The sequence below is a fragment of the Ammodytes marinus genome (assembly GCF_949987685.1).
Source record: "Ammodytes marinus genome assembly, chromosome: 24".
In the NCBI taxonomy this organism is placed as follows: Eukaryota; Metazoa; Chordata; class Actinopteri; order Uranoscopiformes; family Ammodytidae; genus Ammodytes; species Ammodytes marinus.
The window spans coordinates 7,233,410-7,246,489 of record NC_137228.1 but is presented as its reverse complement, the minus strand read 5'-3'; the positions used below and the strand labels follow the sequence as shown (position 1 = coordinate 7,246,489).

The following is a 13,080-nucleotide window of genomic DNA, read 5'->3' as shown; positions in this document are numbered from 1 at the left end:
CCATGTAGTGGTCCAAGTGGTCAGAGGCAGTCAACAAACGCGTCATAATAAAGAACGGGAAAGCAGACTTACTAAAATACTGTTGTATTGTCAGTGGTAAGTCCATCGACCAGAGATCAGAAGAAAAACAATATCTGGAAAAAGCAAGAGACACACAATGATCTCAGCAACTTTATAGACCAAAATAGAAATGTGACAGAATTTTTAATGAGTGATCAAATTTAACATACAAGTTTTTACACTCACCAAAACACTTCTTTTAAATGATCAGGCAAAATAAACCAAAGGCAATCAAGTTTACTGAAATGAAGACTCAGAATGTAGCCTTGTGTCATACAAATATAGTGTAGAAAATATGGCTGTTGGCCTTCTACAGGAAATGCCCAGTGGCCAACATTGTAACAGATTTTAAGATTAGAATATTTATTCCTAATTTGCCTTTTAGAGTTTATCTTTCATGATGATGTATGTGTGTATGCATGTAAAGGAAAATCGCTACGTGCATGCCTGTTTCTTAATTTATCTACATGTGGATTTACATGCAGACGTGTGCATGTGTGTGTGTGTGTGTGTGTGTGTGTGTGTGTGTGTGTGTGTGTGTGTGTGTGTGTGTGTGTGTGGAGCTGGCTAGTAGTGGGACAATGGGCTGGCCATCTGTGGGAAGTGAATGAGTGGATAACAGGTTGTCCCAGTTGAATGCTGGACTCATCACATCCCAGGGAATGCTGAGGAGGGCAAATGTTTGCCTGGGATCGCTGATACACACACACACACACACACACACACAGTTACAGTAGCACACACTGATCCTGTATATCCAAGCGAGGAATGTGATGTCACACACAACTTATTTTACTTCTACTTTTTGGAAGTTGGACTTCTATCTGATCTAGCCTCACAATAAGAAAATTGGCAGTATGAAAAAAGCACTTAATGTCCATAAAGAAAACATCACAGTCATAATTTAGTTGTGTGATGTAAAATTGCCTCATTAATGCAATTAAAGTTAAAATATCCACCATAACAACACATTTAATCACACTTCTGTTGCTGAAGTCTACACACGCTCTGTGACTTTTTCCAAACCAAATGATCTCATCAAAGGAATGGATAGAATAATGACTGTAACTGTCCACTGATACACCAATGAACCAGCGGTGTGTGTGTGTGTGTGTGTGTGTGTGTGTGTGTGCGTGCGTGCGTGCGTGCGTGCATGTGTGTGTGTGTGTGTACATGTACATGATGTGTTGACGTGATGAAATACCATCTGTCACCGCGGACAATAGAGAAGCTGCCAGATGGACATTGTCCGGGCTGGCCCGTGCTTTTGATGGATCAGAGGTCTTTGTGCTAAAAACAGCCCAAACAGTGAACTCTTGGCCTGCCGTTTTGGACCACTGGAAAACCATGTGAAGATATGCAGACAGTGGCAATGTTCACATGAAAGACCCATCTGATGGTGATGGCCTTATTATTTTACAAGTACAGCCATAAACTTTATGGATCAAGTTAGATTAACCTAGACAAGCTTGCATAAAGTCAATCGTTGTTTTACACAATGCATGAAAACGTGATAAAAGAAATGATGCTACAGACTGGTGACAAGCATACACAGGAAGTGCATAAAGTGTATAAACTAACATAATATTTTGGCGAAGTTGCATAAATTTGTACTAAGGGACACAAAGGTCTGTACTGATGCCAACTATGTGGAAAGGTGTCCAAAGGTAATGTACAATAAGTGAATAAAATGTACAAAATTGAGCATAAAGGTGTATGAAGATGTATACTGCAAGTGTGATGACAGATTTGCGAAATATGTCATCCGCCCTCTTTTTATAGCTATTACATCAGGGCAACAATATAGCAAATTAATAACCAAATACAATGCACTTGAATAAAACGAATTTTCCTAAATAAATTAAAAACATACGTTTGATAGTTCTGCCACTTAATTTGCAACAAGTTAGGACCTTGTTTTAGTCTGCAAAAACAGTAGGCAGCAGCTAGTTATGCTAGTTTTGGAGTTGGTACATATTTCAAATATAGTATGATATTAAAAATAGTAAGGTGGCACACATTGAACTATATTTTAAACTTCCAGATTTACATAAATAAGAAAAAAATCTCTTTTACACTTGATGAGCCACCTTTCTAAGAAAACATGGTCGCTGGCATTGGGCAGACAAGTTCTAAGGCCAGTTGACAATGTCTAACATATGTTTATTTACTGCACAATTCACCCGTTTAATGTGTTCTTAGTGCTAATAGTAGACCTACTTGTGATACTCAAAAAAATCTCAAATATCAGCACTGCATCTACTTCAAAAAGAGTCTGCCCATCTTTATACTAGAAAGCTCTAATACATTAAATTCCTGAAGTATTAGTGGCTTCCTGTTTGCCGTCTTTCCCACCGGGAAGTGAACGCAGCATGAGAGGTACTGATAATCCAGCAGGTGGAAGAATGATAATCCCTCCTCTTCCCTCCCACTTCAGCCCCACACCACCACTCCATCATCCACCTGCTTACCGCTCTCCTCCCAGCGTCTCCCTCGCGGCCACAAGCTTCTTCTCTTCTCTTCTTTTAACTTCTGCTCTTCTTTCTTTTACTCCCGCGGGTGGGCTCGAGGCGACCGAGCGAGGAGTAGGTGAGATTAGTGGGAGAGGAGGGGGAGGGAGAGGGACAGCGGGAGAGAGAGAGAGAGAGAGTGAGTGAGTGAGAGAGAGTAAAAAAAAGACGCGAGGCTCAGTCTAGTCTATAGGGTGCGTGTGGAACCTGTCCTTGCGAAGGCGAAGCGCAAGCGGCTGCGTCCCGCGTGGCCAAGGCCATCCGCCACTGTCACACATTGGTGTCCCCGTGCATGGGGCGCACGCAGGGGGTTGTGGGGGGAGCTACGTGCGTGTGCGTGCGCGCGTGTGAGATTTATAAAAGATTTTGGAACAAGAATTTCATAGATAATGCTTGTCTTTATATTAAAGAAAAATTGTTGTAAACTATTGGTGGCAATAATGTAGCAGTTAGTAGCAGTCGTATTGTTATAAGAAAAGTAACACATGTAGCAGTATTTAACTTCATAGCTGATGTGTTCCACAGGAAATGTGCAAGATATGAATGGGTAAATTCGCATTAATTAGCTAATACGGTTCATTTGGATAGCATTAAAGTGAGCATGTCTTGCAGATTTTTATTTCTGAATAAGTACTAACAAGGTTTTTTATTTTTCATTTAAAAGACCACACACTTTTTAAAGCTCATTATGTTGGTATATATCTTCAAATAATTTTAGGGTGGCTTAGTCTAACAGTTAACTGAACAACCTGTTTCACTATGGTGGCTTGTTGTAGGGTGACATCACCTCTTTAAACATGTATGTTGCATGTGTCAGTGACTGTCTGTTCATCAGAGCTGCAGAGTGGTTGCAGTCACTTCTGATGACCAGCAGAGGTCAACAGAGGTCAATACAGTAGGTCACTTGATGCATCTGTTGTAAACCATACAGTATGGTTGTAAACTGAACATACATTTGTGGGCCTGTTCTGTCCATTTCCTTCTGTTTTTTTTTACTTGACTTACAATTTGGCCTTTTATAATATAAAATCAGAACTGCAAAGCTGTATATGGTTCAGACACTATGAGATTGAGAAGGAACACAATCATAACTCCCACATGGAAATTAATATCATTAATTCTTCAACCTTTTTTGATCTGTCACACATCCTATATGTATATAAAAACTATTGTGCATACAACTAAAATATTCTGAGTTTTTTTTTCTGTTTTACCCTTTTATATACTGTATACTATCTATGGTTTTACCCCAGAAGCACATTTTTAGTATGTTAGGATTAATACTGATGCAATTAGACTAATAGGATAAGATCAAACTTTATTCATTGGTGTAAAGTAAGAAATGGTGAATTGTTATTCAATGAATCCATGAACAATACAAACAACTTCTTCCTATTTGTGTAGCTGCTAGTGAGTCCTCACATTTCTCTCATGTTGTCTTCTGGTTTCCTAATAGATGCCATGATGGCTAAAGATCCTACTCTATATTGTTGTAGAGTAACATACATATTTTTACTACAGGTATAATCCAAAACTAAATGCTGACTAACAGTGTCATCTAAATACAGTTTTGGGTCATTAATTTCCATCCACTCCACCTCTTGAATGTTACATTTGAACACATCGGGTATCATAGAAAATGTATTTACACATTTTGGTCATTCACAGGCATACCACCTGTAATAATAAATGCAGCTTTATAGTGTATCAAGTCTTTGGAAAGTCATTATCTGTATGTATCATCCACCTTGCTGCTTGCTTCTTCAGGTTGAGACAAGTATCTTCTGGTTGGTCTTATTCTGCATCCTCTCCCTGCTGGATCTGCCACATGTTTTCCTCTTCCTCTGACCACAGACACTCCTAAGAAAATAAAACGGATAAATAAACATTAAGAGACTAAAGACTTGAAATATGTATGTTGTCTGAGCTCATCAGAGAGTCAACTGAAAATGACAAACTGTCATAAAGGAATCAGTTGAGGAATCACCTTGACTGATTAATACCTCTACCTAGTGACAGCCTTGGCGACCAGATATGCTAGCTCAGCCATGTTGAGGACCATGCAGATGGAGGAGGCGGTGGCCATGAAGACGGTGAAGATGGTTTTCTCCGTGGGCCGTGAGATGAAGCAGTCCACCAGGTTGGGACAGGGCCACTGGTCACACTGCACCAGCCGGGGCATCTGGAAGCCATCGTACACCACGTACAGAGCATACCTGCACACCAGAAGACCCATGGAGATGTTTGGAGATTAACTTTCTTTATCAGTCAATTTACACAGTGTACATCGAAATTCATTTTTCCCATATCCCCTCTTTGGTTACCACCCTTCGGAGGGGGTCAGAGCACAGGGTCAGCCATCACGGCGCCTCTGGAGTAGTTCAGGGATACACAATGACACAATGGTAGAGATGGTGTGCACCGTAGATGTAATAGCAGCCACCACTAGTATAGCAAATAACACCTTCCCGTCCAGTTCCAGGGATGGAACCAGCGACCTCATGGTTACTAGTCGGCCACATTTCCTCTAGGCCATCCTACCACCCTGATGATCGTGAGTAAACCTTAACAGCGATATATAAAGACAGACAGATCAATCGTACATGAAGCCTCCTTCAAACAGTAGCCTGAACAGCAGGCTGAACGCATAGGTCCACCAGAGGGCGCCGGCTATGGGGAGTCTCCGTCTCTTCAAGGTCTCCAACTCGTCCTCCTGGCCTTTGTTACCGAGGAAACCAGCTCTGCCCGAACCCTGAGTCAAAGGATGACATAATATGAGATAACCCCTGTCCTGCGTTCCAAATCTCATACTCTTTCTTTTTTCTATTCTACATACTACTTCTGACCATAAAAAGAATTTAGTTAGCAGTAGGCATACAATTGGGACATACTTTTACTTATTTATTTCATCATAACATTGCACCTTGATCTTGCCTCTTGCGTTTATATCTGTCGCATCCCTGGTTGTTTTCATACGGAGGCTTTGTATATGTGATGTCACTTCCAGTGCGCACTGGATTGTGGGCCAGAATCGCCCAAATAGCATTCTGTTTTCAACACTGAAAATCTCGTCCGGATCTAGTAGACATCCAGGTGTTTTTAAGCATGCTAAATCTGACCACAATAATTGGAACATCCTAAATCTTCTTTTCTACCATACTAAATAGCAGAAAATATGGGTATTGAAACGCAGCCGACAAGACACAGGATGGCATGACGTCACATGATTTAACAGTATACTTTACATACAGCAGTTTGATGGCAGGTTAATTAAACAGTACACACACACACACACACACATACACACACACACACCTGTAGGAGCCTCTTCTTATCGCTATGGTTCCGATAGGCCACGTACATCGCGACCAAGAGCGTTGGCGTGGAGACAAAGACGAGCTGAAGGCACCAGAGACGGATGTGGGAAACGGGGAAGAACTGATCGTAGCAGACGTTTTCACAGCCGGGCTGAAAGACACACACACACACACACACACACACATCTTGTTTTACTGCTATTAAAAACGTTAAATGAATGACGATGTATTCTTCAGCACTAATTTATAAAAAGGAGCAGTTATGCTAATTACTGATTACAGCACACTAATGTAACTTCTTTTGAAGAGTGTCCAAAACTGATATTGACATGCTGGTATGTTGAATTCATTTATTTCATATTTTTTTCAATTTAAAGAATGACTCAGTGCTATCCAACACCATTGAATAGTGACAGTGATTGAAGATTTATTTTGTTAAAGGAACCCTTTGGACAAAAGCGTTAATGTTTCTACTACGCCAGCTGTAGTTCTTGGGTGAGCGTACCCATGACAAAGGCATTAAGAAAAATGATATGAAAATAGCATTCTTTGCACTGATGGTCTCGTTTGCTGTTACATGTCATTTATGATCATCAGAGGAATAATGTTTAAGAAATATTTAAATGTTCCTCGTAGTGCCTTTAATATTCAAATATATTCTGCGTCACACTCTAAAATATATTGGATCAACAAATAAAAATAGTTGTGCACTGCTTTTGAGTTTATTCACACGCATGTAAATTACATCTTGAGGACATCTAACATACTACATATTAAGTTGATATGACAAGGCTATATCGTAATGTTTCTATAATAAAGTCAGTGACTGTGTGCCTTACCTGTAGTGTGTTGCAGGTGAAGTCAGACTGCTCGTCCCCCCACACGCTCTCAGCAGCAACAACCAGCACCATGACGCGGAATATAAAGAGCACAGAGAGCCAGACCTTCCCCAGGCTGGTGGAGTGACGGTTGGCCCCGACTAACTGAAGGTACAGGGCCGGCCAAGACATCCTGGGGACACGTCAGAACAACAACACAATGATATGATACTGCTTTATCTTTTGTGTTTTTTAATTACATTGTTTTATGTATATTTTACTATACTTTTATTTTCTATGCACTTTGTAAAGCACTTTGTGACCCTGTCTGTGAAAAGCACTCTATAAATAAATTGTACTTACTTACTTACTGTCTGCTAGAAAAGTCAGGTTTTTTTTTGTCTTATGGGTTTGTTTAGGCTGGTTGCTTTGAACTACACATTATTATATAAACGGATGGAAATGGAGAAGTGGCAAGAGATGAAAGCAAGGGACGGGGCGATGAAAGAATAGAAGAGGATGAAAAGGAATGGAGGAGGAGAGAAGGCCCAGTGCCAACATTCATGTGAACCGATGAACCTCTCTGCCCACTGTGGACTGCACTGAACTAACCCCATTCAAATCTAAAAACACACTGCACTCACTGTATATACTCTCACTACTACAGTAGTCAGTGAGCCATTCACATCCAATGTTATGTTTGATTCACTGATTCAATGGTTATTCATATGTTACGTATCGGACTGATCATTAATAAGCTTGATACTTGAAGTGAACATTGTCTAAAATATATTATCATCAACTGAAGAAAAAAACTTTCCTCACAGGCGATTGGATCCCTGCAATGTTTGAAGTTAGAAAGCTTCCTGAAATGTTACAGTTTCACTGTTGTTGTTTATTGCAACAGGCCCCACGGTTTGGCTTAGAACATATTCTAGTCTCGCGTTCGGTTCTAGGTGCCTAAAACTAGGTTTTGATGTATGATGATTAATTATTCAACACAAAGAATTACATGGAGTTAATATAATTTATTAACTGATTGCAGACTCTTGAACATTTAAACAAATACCCCTCGCCTGAAACTGCATAGTGCACCTTTAAAGTAAATAAATTCTATTTTTGAAATGTTAATACATTTTTTTTTTCTTATCAAAAAGTTACAAATAATGTTCTCACCTTGTGTCTGGAGAGTCAGGTTGTTTGCAGGAAAATATTCCACATGGTCCTTTATCAGCATGAAAAACAAACAAACAAACAGCTCACTGTCACATCGGTGCAGACATTGTGTAAATTAAATTAAATAGAAAATTCTACAAAATAAATACTCATACTTTTGGTACTTTAGTTGCGTAAATATTTTTGCTGCCTTAAATTGCAATCCGGCTTGAAGATACTGAACAAAACACAAACCTGCAGCTCCTGCTTTCTTTGCATGAAATAGAAGATGTGCTTCAAACAACAAGTCGGCCAGAACAATATGAGATGGCTTCCTGTGAGGACTTTCAAAATAAAAAAATCTCAAGAGCGTCAAAGCTTTGGCAATGTTTCAGAGCAGGCCACACAGACATAGTCATGGAGATGACGTTTAAGGAAAAGTGTTGCAAAGAAAAAAACCTATTAAAATGTTATTTAAATTTAAATTGAGTACACAATTCTAAAAATAATCCCAAAGGTAACAGCAGCATTAAATTGTCCCACTGTACCACTTTTACTTTGACAGAAAGGATGTTTACCAATTCAACACAATTCTGTGAAGATTATGGTCATTATAGTTCTTACAGTGTGTGTGTGTGTGTGTGTGTGTGTGTGTGTGTGTGTGTGTGTGTGTGTGTGTGTGTGTGTGTGTGTGTGTGTGTGTGTGTGTGTGTGTGTGTGTGTGTGTGTGTGATCCCATTGTGAGTGTAACAGGACACAGGTAAATAGTCAAGGCGACTTATCAGAGCCAAACCATCACTTGGCAGCAGTCGGCCCGCGGGACAGTGCAGCTCTGTGTGCTGCTAATGACTGAGACCGAAAAGCTTTACTCACTGTTTGTGGAAGTGTGGGAGCAAAAACAACTGCTGCGGTTTTACAATGTGGACGGTCACAATACTGAAAAGAAAACTGTAAAAAGAGGATGACACATATTCTGATTAAAGGTGCACTGTGTAACTTTGGGTGAGTCAGAAAAGTAAACATTTTCAACTGAACATTGGATCTTTGGAAAACTGCTTGATGTAAGAAAGCTACCCAACAAGTCACTGTTGTTGTTTACAGCAGCAGGGCCCACAGTTTGGTTTACAAACATATTCTCATCTTACATTTGGTTACAGGTGCCTCAAAAAAAATGTGTTTTGATTTATGATGACAAAATGATTCAATACTAAGAATTCCATGTAGAGAAAATATGTTTTGTAAACTATTGGCAGGCTCTGCAACTGTAAACAAATCCCCCCTCTTCTGAAACTGCATAGTGCACCTTTAAGCTACAATGTTGGGATACGTAAATAACTTGGTATGTAAGGATGTGCAGATGTATTATTAGAATGTTGTTCGACAATGAGCCTTTAAAATGGGCAGCAATGATGTGGAGGGTCAGGAAAACATCCTGGGTTGAGGCAGAGAGGGCGTGTGTGATTCTAATGGAGTCATTAGGGGAGTAACAGCTACACTTTTCCTTGATGCATATCAATGAATGGATATCAGTGCCAGGACCCAAGTCAAAGAGCCACTGTTTGATCCGTCAAGCAGGACAGGCTCAAGGAGAGGAAACAGAGGGAGAAAGGCTGGCAGATTGTTTTCAAATGGGTCCATGGCATCCAATTTGATGAGAGAGAGAGAGAGAGAGAGAGAGAGAGAGAGAGAGAGAGAGAGAGAGAGGTAATGTAGAGCTCCTGGTCAGCCAGCCAGCAGGAGAACAGAGGGAGCCAGTGTCCCAAATACACACTTTACAAACACACGCTGTACTCACATATATGTTACACAGGACACCACACACACACACACACACACACACACACACACACACACACACACACACACACACACACACACACACACACACTGTACTGTGTGTGAGGGGGAGAGCAGCATGTGACTGAATAGCAGGTCCCAATTCTGTAGGTGGACTTGGCTGACTGGTCCTGGGTCAGCCCCTCTACTGTATGAAGGTCTGAACCAGCACTGATTTTTGTTTTTTCCTTCAATCATATTGCACAGGTTCTTGTTAATAAAAATCATATAAACCATAAACAACAATAACATAAGAATTTGAGTTTAGTAACAGACCAATTGCATTAACTGCACATGTTGGGAAATCAAGGAAAGAATTATCACAGAGAGAATGACATTCGATATAGAAAGTAAAGGACTGTTGTCACCTTACCAGAGTGGGTTCAGGAAGGGGAGGGGAACAATGGATTATGTAGTCTGTCTTGAAACAGAAAATTAGGAAAGCTCAAGTGAATAAGGAAAGTTTGTCATGTTAATATTAATACCATAGACTGTAGCCTATATTAGCTAAAAGAGTAAACACAGATTACTAATTGGTTTCCATCACATATAGGCTAGCCCTTATAAGTGATCAAGTCAGTTCAAAAATCATTTTAGCAACAAGATAGGGCTTCAGATCAATTTCTCTAAGGAGCAAAACAATGGAAATGTGTCAGGCCTATATTGGACCTTTATAAAGGTATTTCAGCTGTTGAAATAGACTGAATGGGCTCTAATCCATCTCATACAATCCTCAGGAATGTTATCATTTAATTGTAAAGCAACAAAAAAACATTTCAACAACAAGATAGGGCTTCGAAATATTTTTCTGGCATGAGCAAAACGATTAAAAATTTCTCCACACTCCAACACAGTAGGTGGCGGTAATGCGCTAGTTGCCACCCGCCATTAAACAAAAATAAGAAACGACACCGGAAACGGAATTGAATTCGTTCATTGCTGCAGCTTCGATCAAATAAGCGAGGTAGGCAAAAGCAGCTAAGTGTTTTAACAAATATATATCTCCGTGCTTATTAACAATGGCCCTTGAATCGCGCATCACACAGGAGGAAATCAAGAAGGAGCCGGAGAAGCCCATCGACCGAGAAAAGGTAGCGCGAGGGATTTTTATTTGATTACAATAAGATCGAGCGTGAGCTAATGCGGCTCTGCTAGCTATACATGCTAACAGCTAGGAGACACTGGATGAATTAAATGTTCAGGGCAAACTCCAAGCATAACATATACGGCTTAGCTTTATTTTTAAGCTACGTGATGATTTTCCTTAGCAGTTAAAGAAAATATAAATGTAATAGTAGCATCTGCAGTGTGCTAGTGAAAGCTAACTACTAATTATTCGTCAACAACTAACGTATTGTATTTAAACTACTCAACCTGAAACTGTTTACAGCGTCTAATGTAACATTCCCCCAAAGAAAATGAGGGGAAAATACAATAAATGTTTTGGTAAAAATACAAATCTTAAAGTTTAAATCTTTATGCAAAGACCCCCAAAGATGGTAGGCTTCAGAAGTTTCAGTTAGTGTTCTTACTTGTAGCGGTATAGTTGTGAATGTAACAGCTGTTTTTCGCTTATTTTTACAACTCGCCTAAAATAGCTCATTTGTCCGGAAGGTGAGAACGCACTTTGTCTCAAATACAGCGGTGACTTCCAGTAGACATAGGCCACTTTCCACCAGCTGTCCACAGGTGTTTTCATTAAGTGTCCACCTGCAATCATTTGGAATTGACAAAACTTTAAAGCTACTTCTGTATATGGCATATGCATGAAGACAACGTAATGTTAGTACTATCACAAATTAATCATTTGAAATATTTGTATGATTGATATGAACTACAACCTAAAAAAACCTGAAAACAGTGGTGATTTTTTAAATAATTTACAAATGGCTCTTGCATTAACATCACAAATCAGCGTGGCCTGATCTGATATGGACACATTGAGACATTTAAGACTCATTATTATGAATTGGTTTTTTAGTTGTGTATTTTGAATAACATCTTACATTTGAAGTGGATCTTTAGACATTTTAAATGGACCAATAAGTTTTATTTTTTTACAGTAAACATTTGGGCAAATTGTCCGTATCCAAAGTAATATGTTTATCTACAGTTTTAGTTTTCTAAAATTGGTCTTTAATTTAGCCCTGGTCTTAAATCTGACTTGTATTAAGATGTATCTATAATGGTTATTATATTCTTTAGATTATGCAAAGATTACAGAAACCATTCTGTATAACTTAATTTTTTATCTAATACCTGTGTCTTTGATGCATATCCTTGCTGCAGACCTGCCCCCTTCTGCTGCGAGTATTCACCACCAACGGCGGCCGACACCACAGATTGGATGAGTTTGCCCGCGGCAACGTCCCCTCCAGTGAACTGCAGATATACACATGGTGAGATCGCAAACAGTTCACTCCTACTTCTTTGCAGCTGAATAGTTCGGTTTAAGTTTAAGAAGGCTACTAAAGCAACTGCAACAGGGTCTAATTATGTGTGTGTGTTCCAGGATGGATGCCACTCTGAAAGAGCTGACCAGCCTGGTGAAGGAGGTGTATCCAGAGGCCAGGAAAAAGGGCACCCACTTCAGCTTTGCCATCGTCTTCCCCGACCCTAGGGGGAAAGTGTACAGGTTGGTTTTTGCACTACAACAGCACAGAGTGGATTCACAGAGTGGGACTAATTCTGGTGACTCTTAATGCACTATTGCATGTTGTTGAACCGTGTGCCCTGTCCCCTTCCCTTACAGGTTGAAAGAGGTCGGCAACACTATATCGGGCAGGAAGGGCACAGACGACTCGATGACGCTGCAGTCCCAGCGCTTCCACATCGGAGACTATCTTGACATAGCTATCACGCCACCCAACAGAGCCCCGCCCCTTAACCCACGCATGAGGCCCTTCTGAACACACACACACACACACATTCAAACATAAACCAACACACATCAACTAAAGTTCATTTTTTGTGTCTTTTTTTTTTTCTCCTTTGCATCTTCTGGGATGATTTTTGCCTCATTTTATAAAATGTGACGTGTAATAAAGTTACTTTTTTTTTCAAAATGCTCTGCCTCATTCTGCTATTTTTATAAGTGCATTAAATGTACTTAGAATTGTTGGAAACCACAATTTTATTATATTTAAGGTGGTACGTATCCAACCAACATAACCTATTTATTATTGGAGGTTCTGGTGGCCCTTAAGTGATTTTTCAGATTTCAAAGTTTGTGTACAAAAATCATAACTTGATATTATTGTAAATCTGGAGCTGGTTGATACATACAAATTAAATACATGCTAATCAAGACTATTAGCTAAGATATTATTTATACAGAATAAGATGTTGGTATTTGAGCACTTTTGAACCAAAGATGTAGCAAGG

At 39.7% G+C, this 13,080-nt stretch overlaps 3 protein-coding genes across 3 annotated transcripts in view; 2 read left to right on the top strand and 1 right to left on the bottom strand.

The window, feature by feature from the left end:
- Positions 1–13,080, top strand: part of LOC307270031 (protein jagunal homolog 1-B) — a 339,870-nt gene that overhangs the window by 179,745 nt on the left and 147,045 nt on the right. The window lies entirely within an intron of this gene.
- LOC307270029 (gap junction beta-6 protein-like) lies at positions 4,576–6,897 on the bottom strand (the record flags this gene model as incomplete). The annotated part of the gene is made up of 4 exons (XM_080053158.1): positions 4,576–4,786; positions 5,174–5,322; positions 5,886–6,038; positions 6,727–6,897. 4 exons carry the CDS (start codon positions 6,895–6,897, stop codon positions 4,576–4,578), a joined length of 684 nt encoding a protein of 227 aa, XP_079909284.1.
- On the top strand, positions 10,647–12,763 carry sap18 (Sin3A-associated protein). Its single transcript, XM_080053077.1, has 4 exons — positions 10,647–10,787; positions 11,986–12,095; positions 12,209–12,331; positions 12,449–12,763. Exons 1-4 carry the CDS (start codon positions 10,716–10,718, stop codon positions 12,603–12,605), a joined length of 462 nt encoding a protein of 153 aa, XP_079909203.1. The 5' UTR covers positions 10,647–10,715; the 3' UTR covers positions 12,606–12,763.

What these genes read in the sequence shown, in the direction of transcription:
- sap18 (XM_080053077.1), top strand. Translation starts at nt 10,716, where the DNA reads ATGGCCCTTGAATCGCGCATCACACAGGAGGAAATCAAGAAGGAGCCG. An exon ending in GAACTGCAGATATACACATG is followed by an intron (nt 12,096 to 12,208) that starts GTGAGATCGCAA and finishes TGTGTGTTCCAG; the next exon opens with GATGGATGCCACTCTGAAAG. An exon ending in CCTAGGGGGAAAGTGTACAG is followed by an intron (nt 12,332 to 12,448) that starts GTTGGTTTTTGC and finishes CTTCCCTTACAG; the next exon opens with GTTGAAAGAGGTCGGCAACA.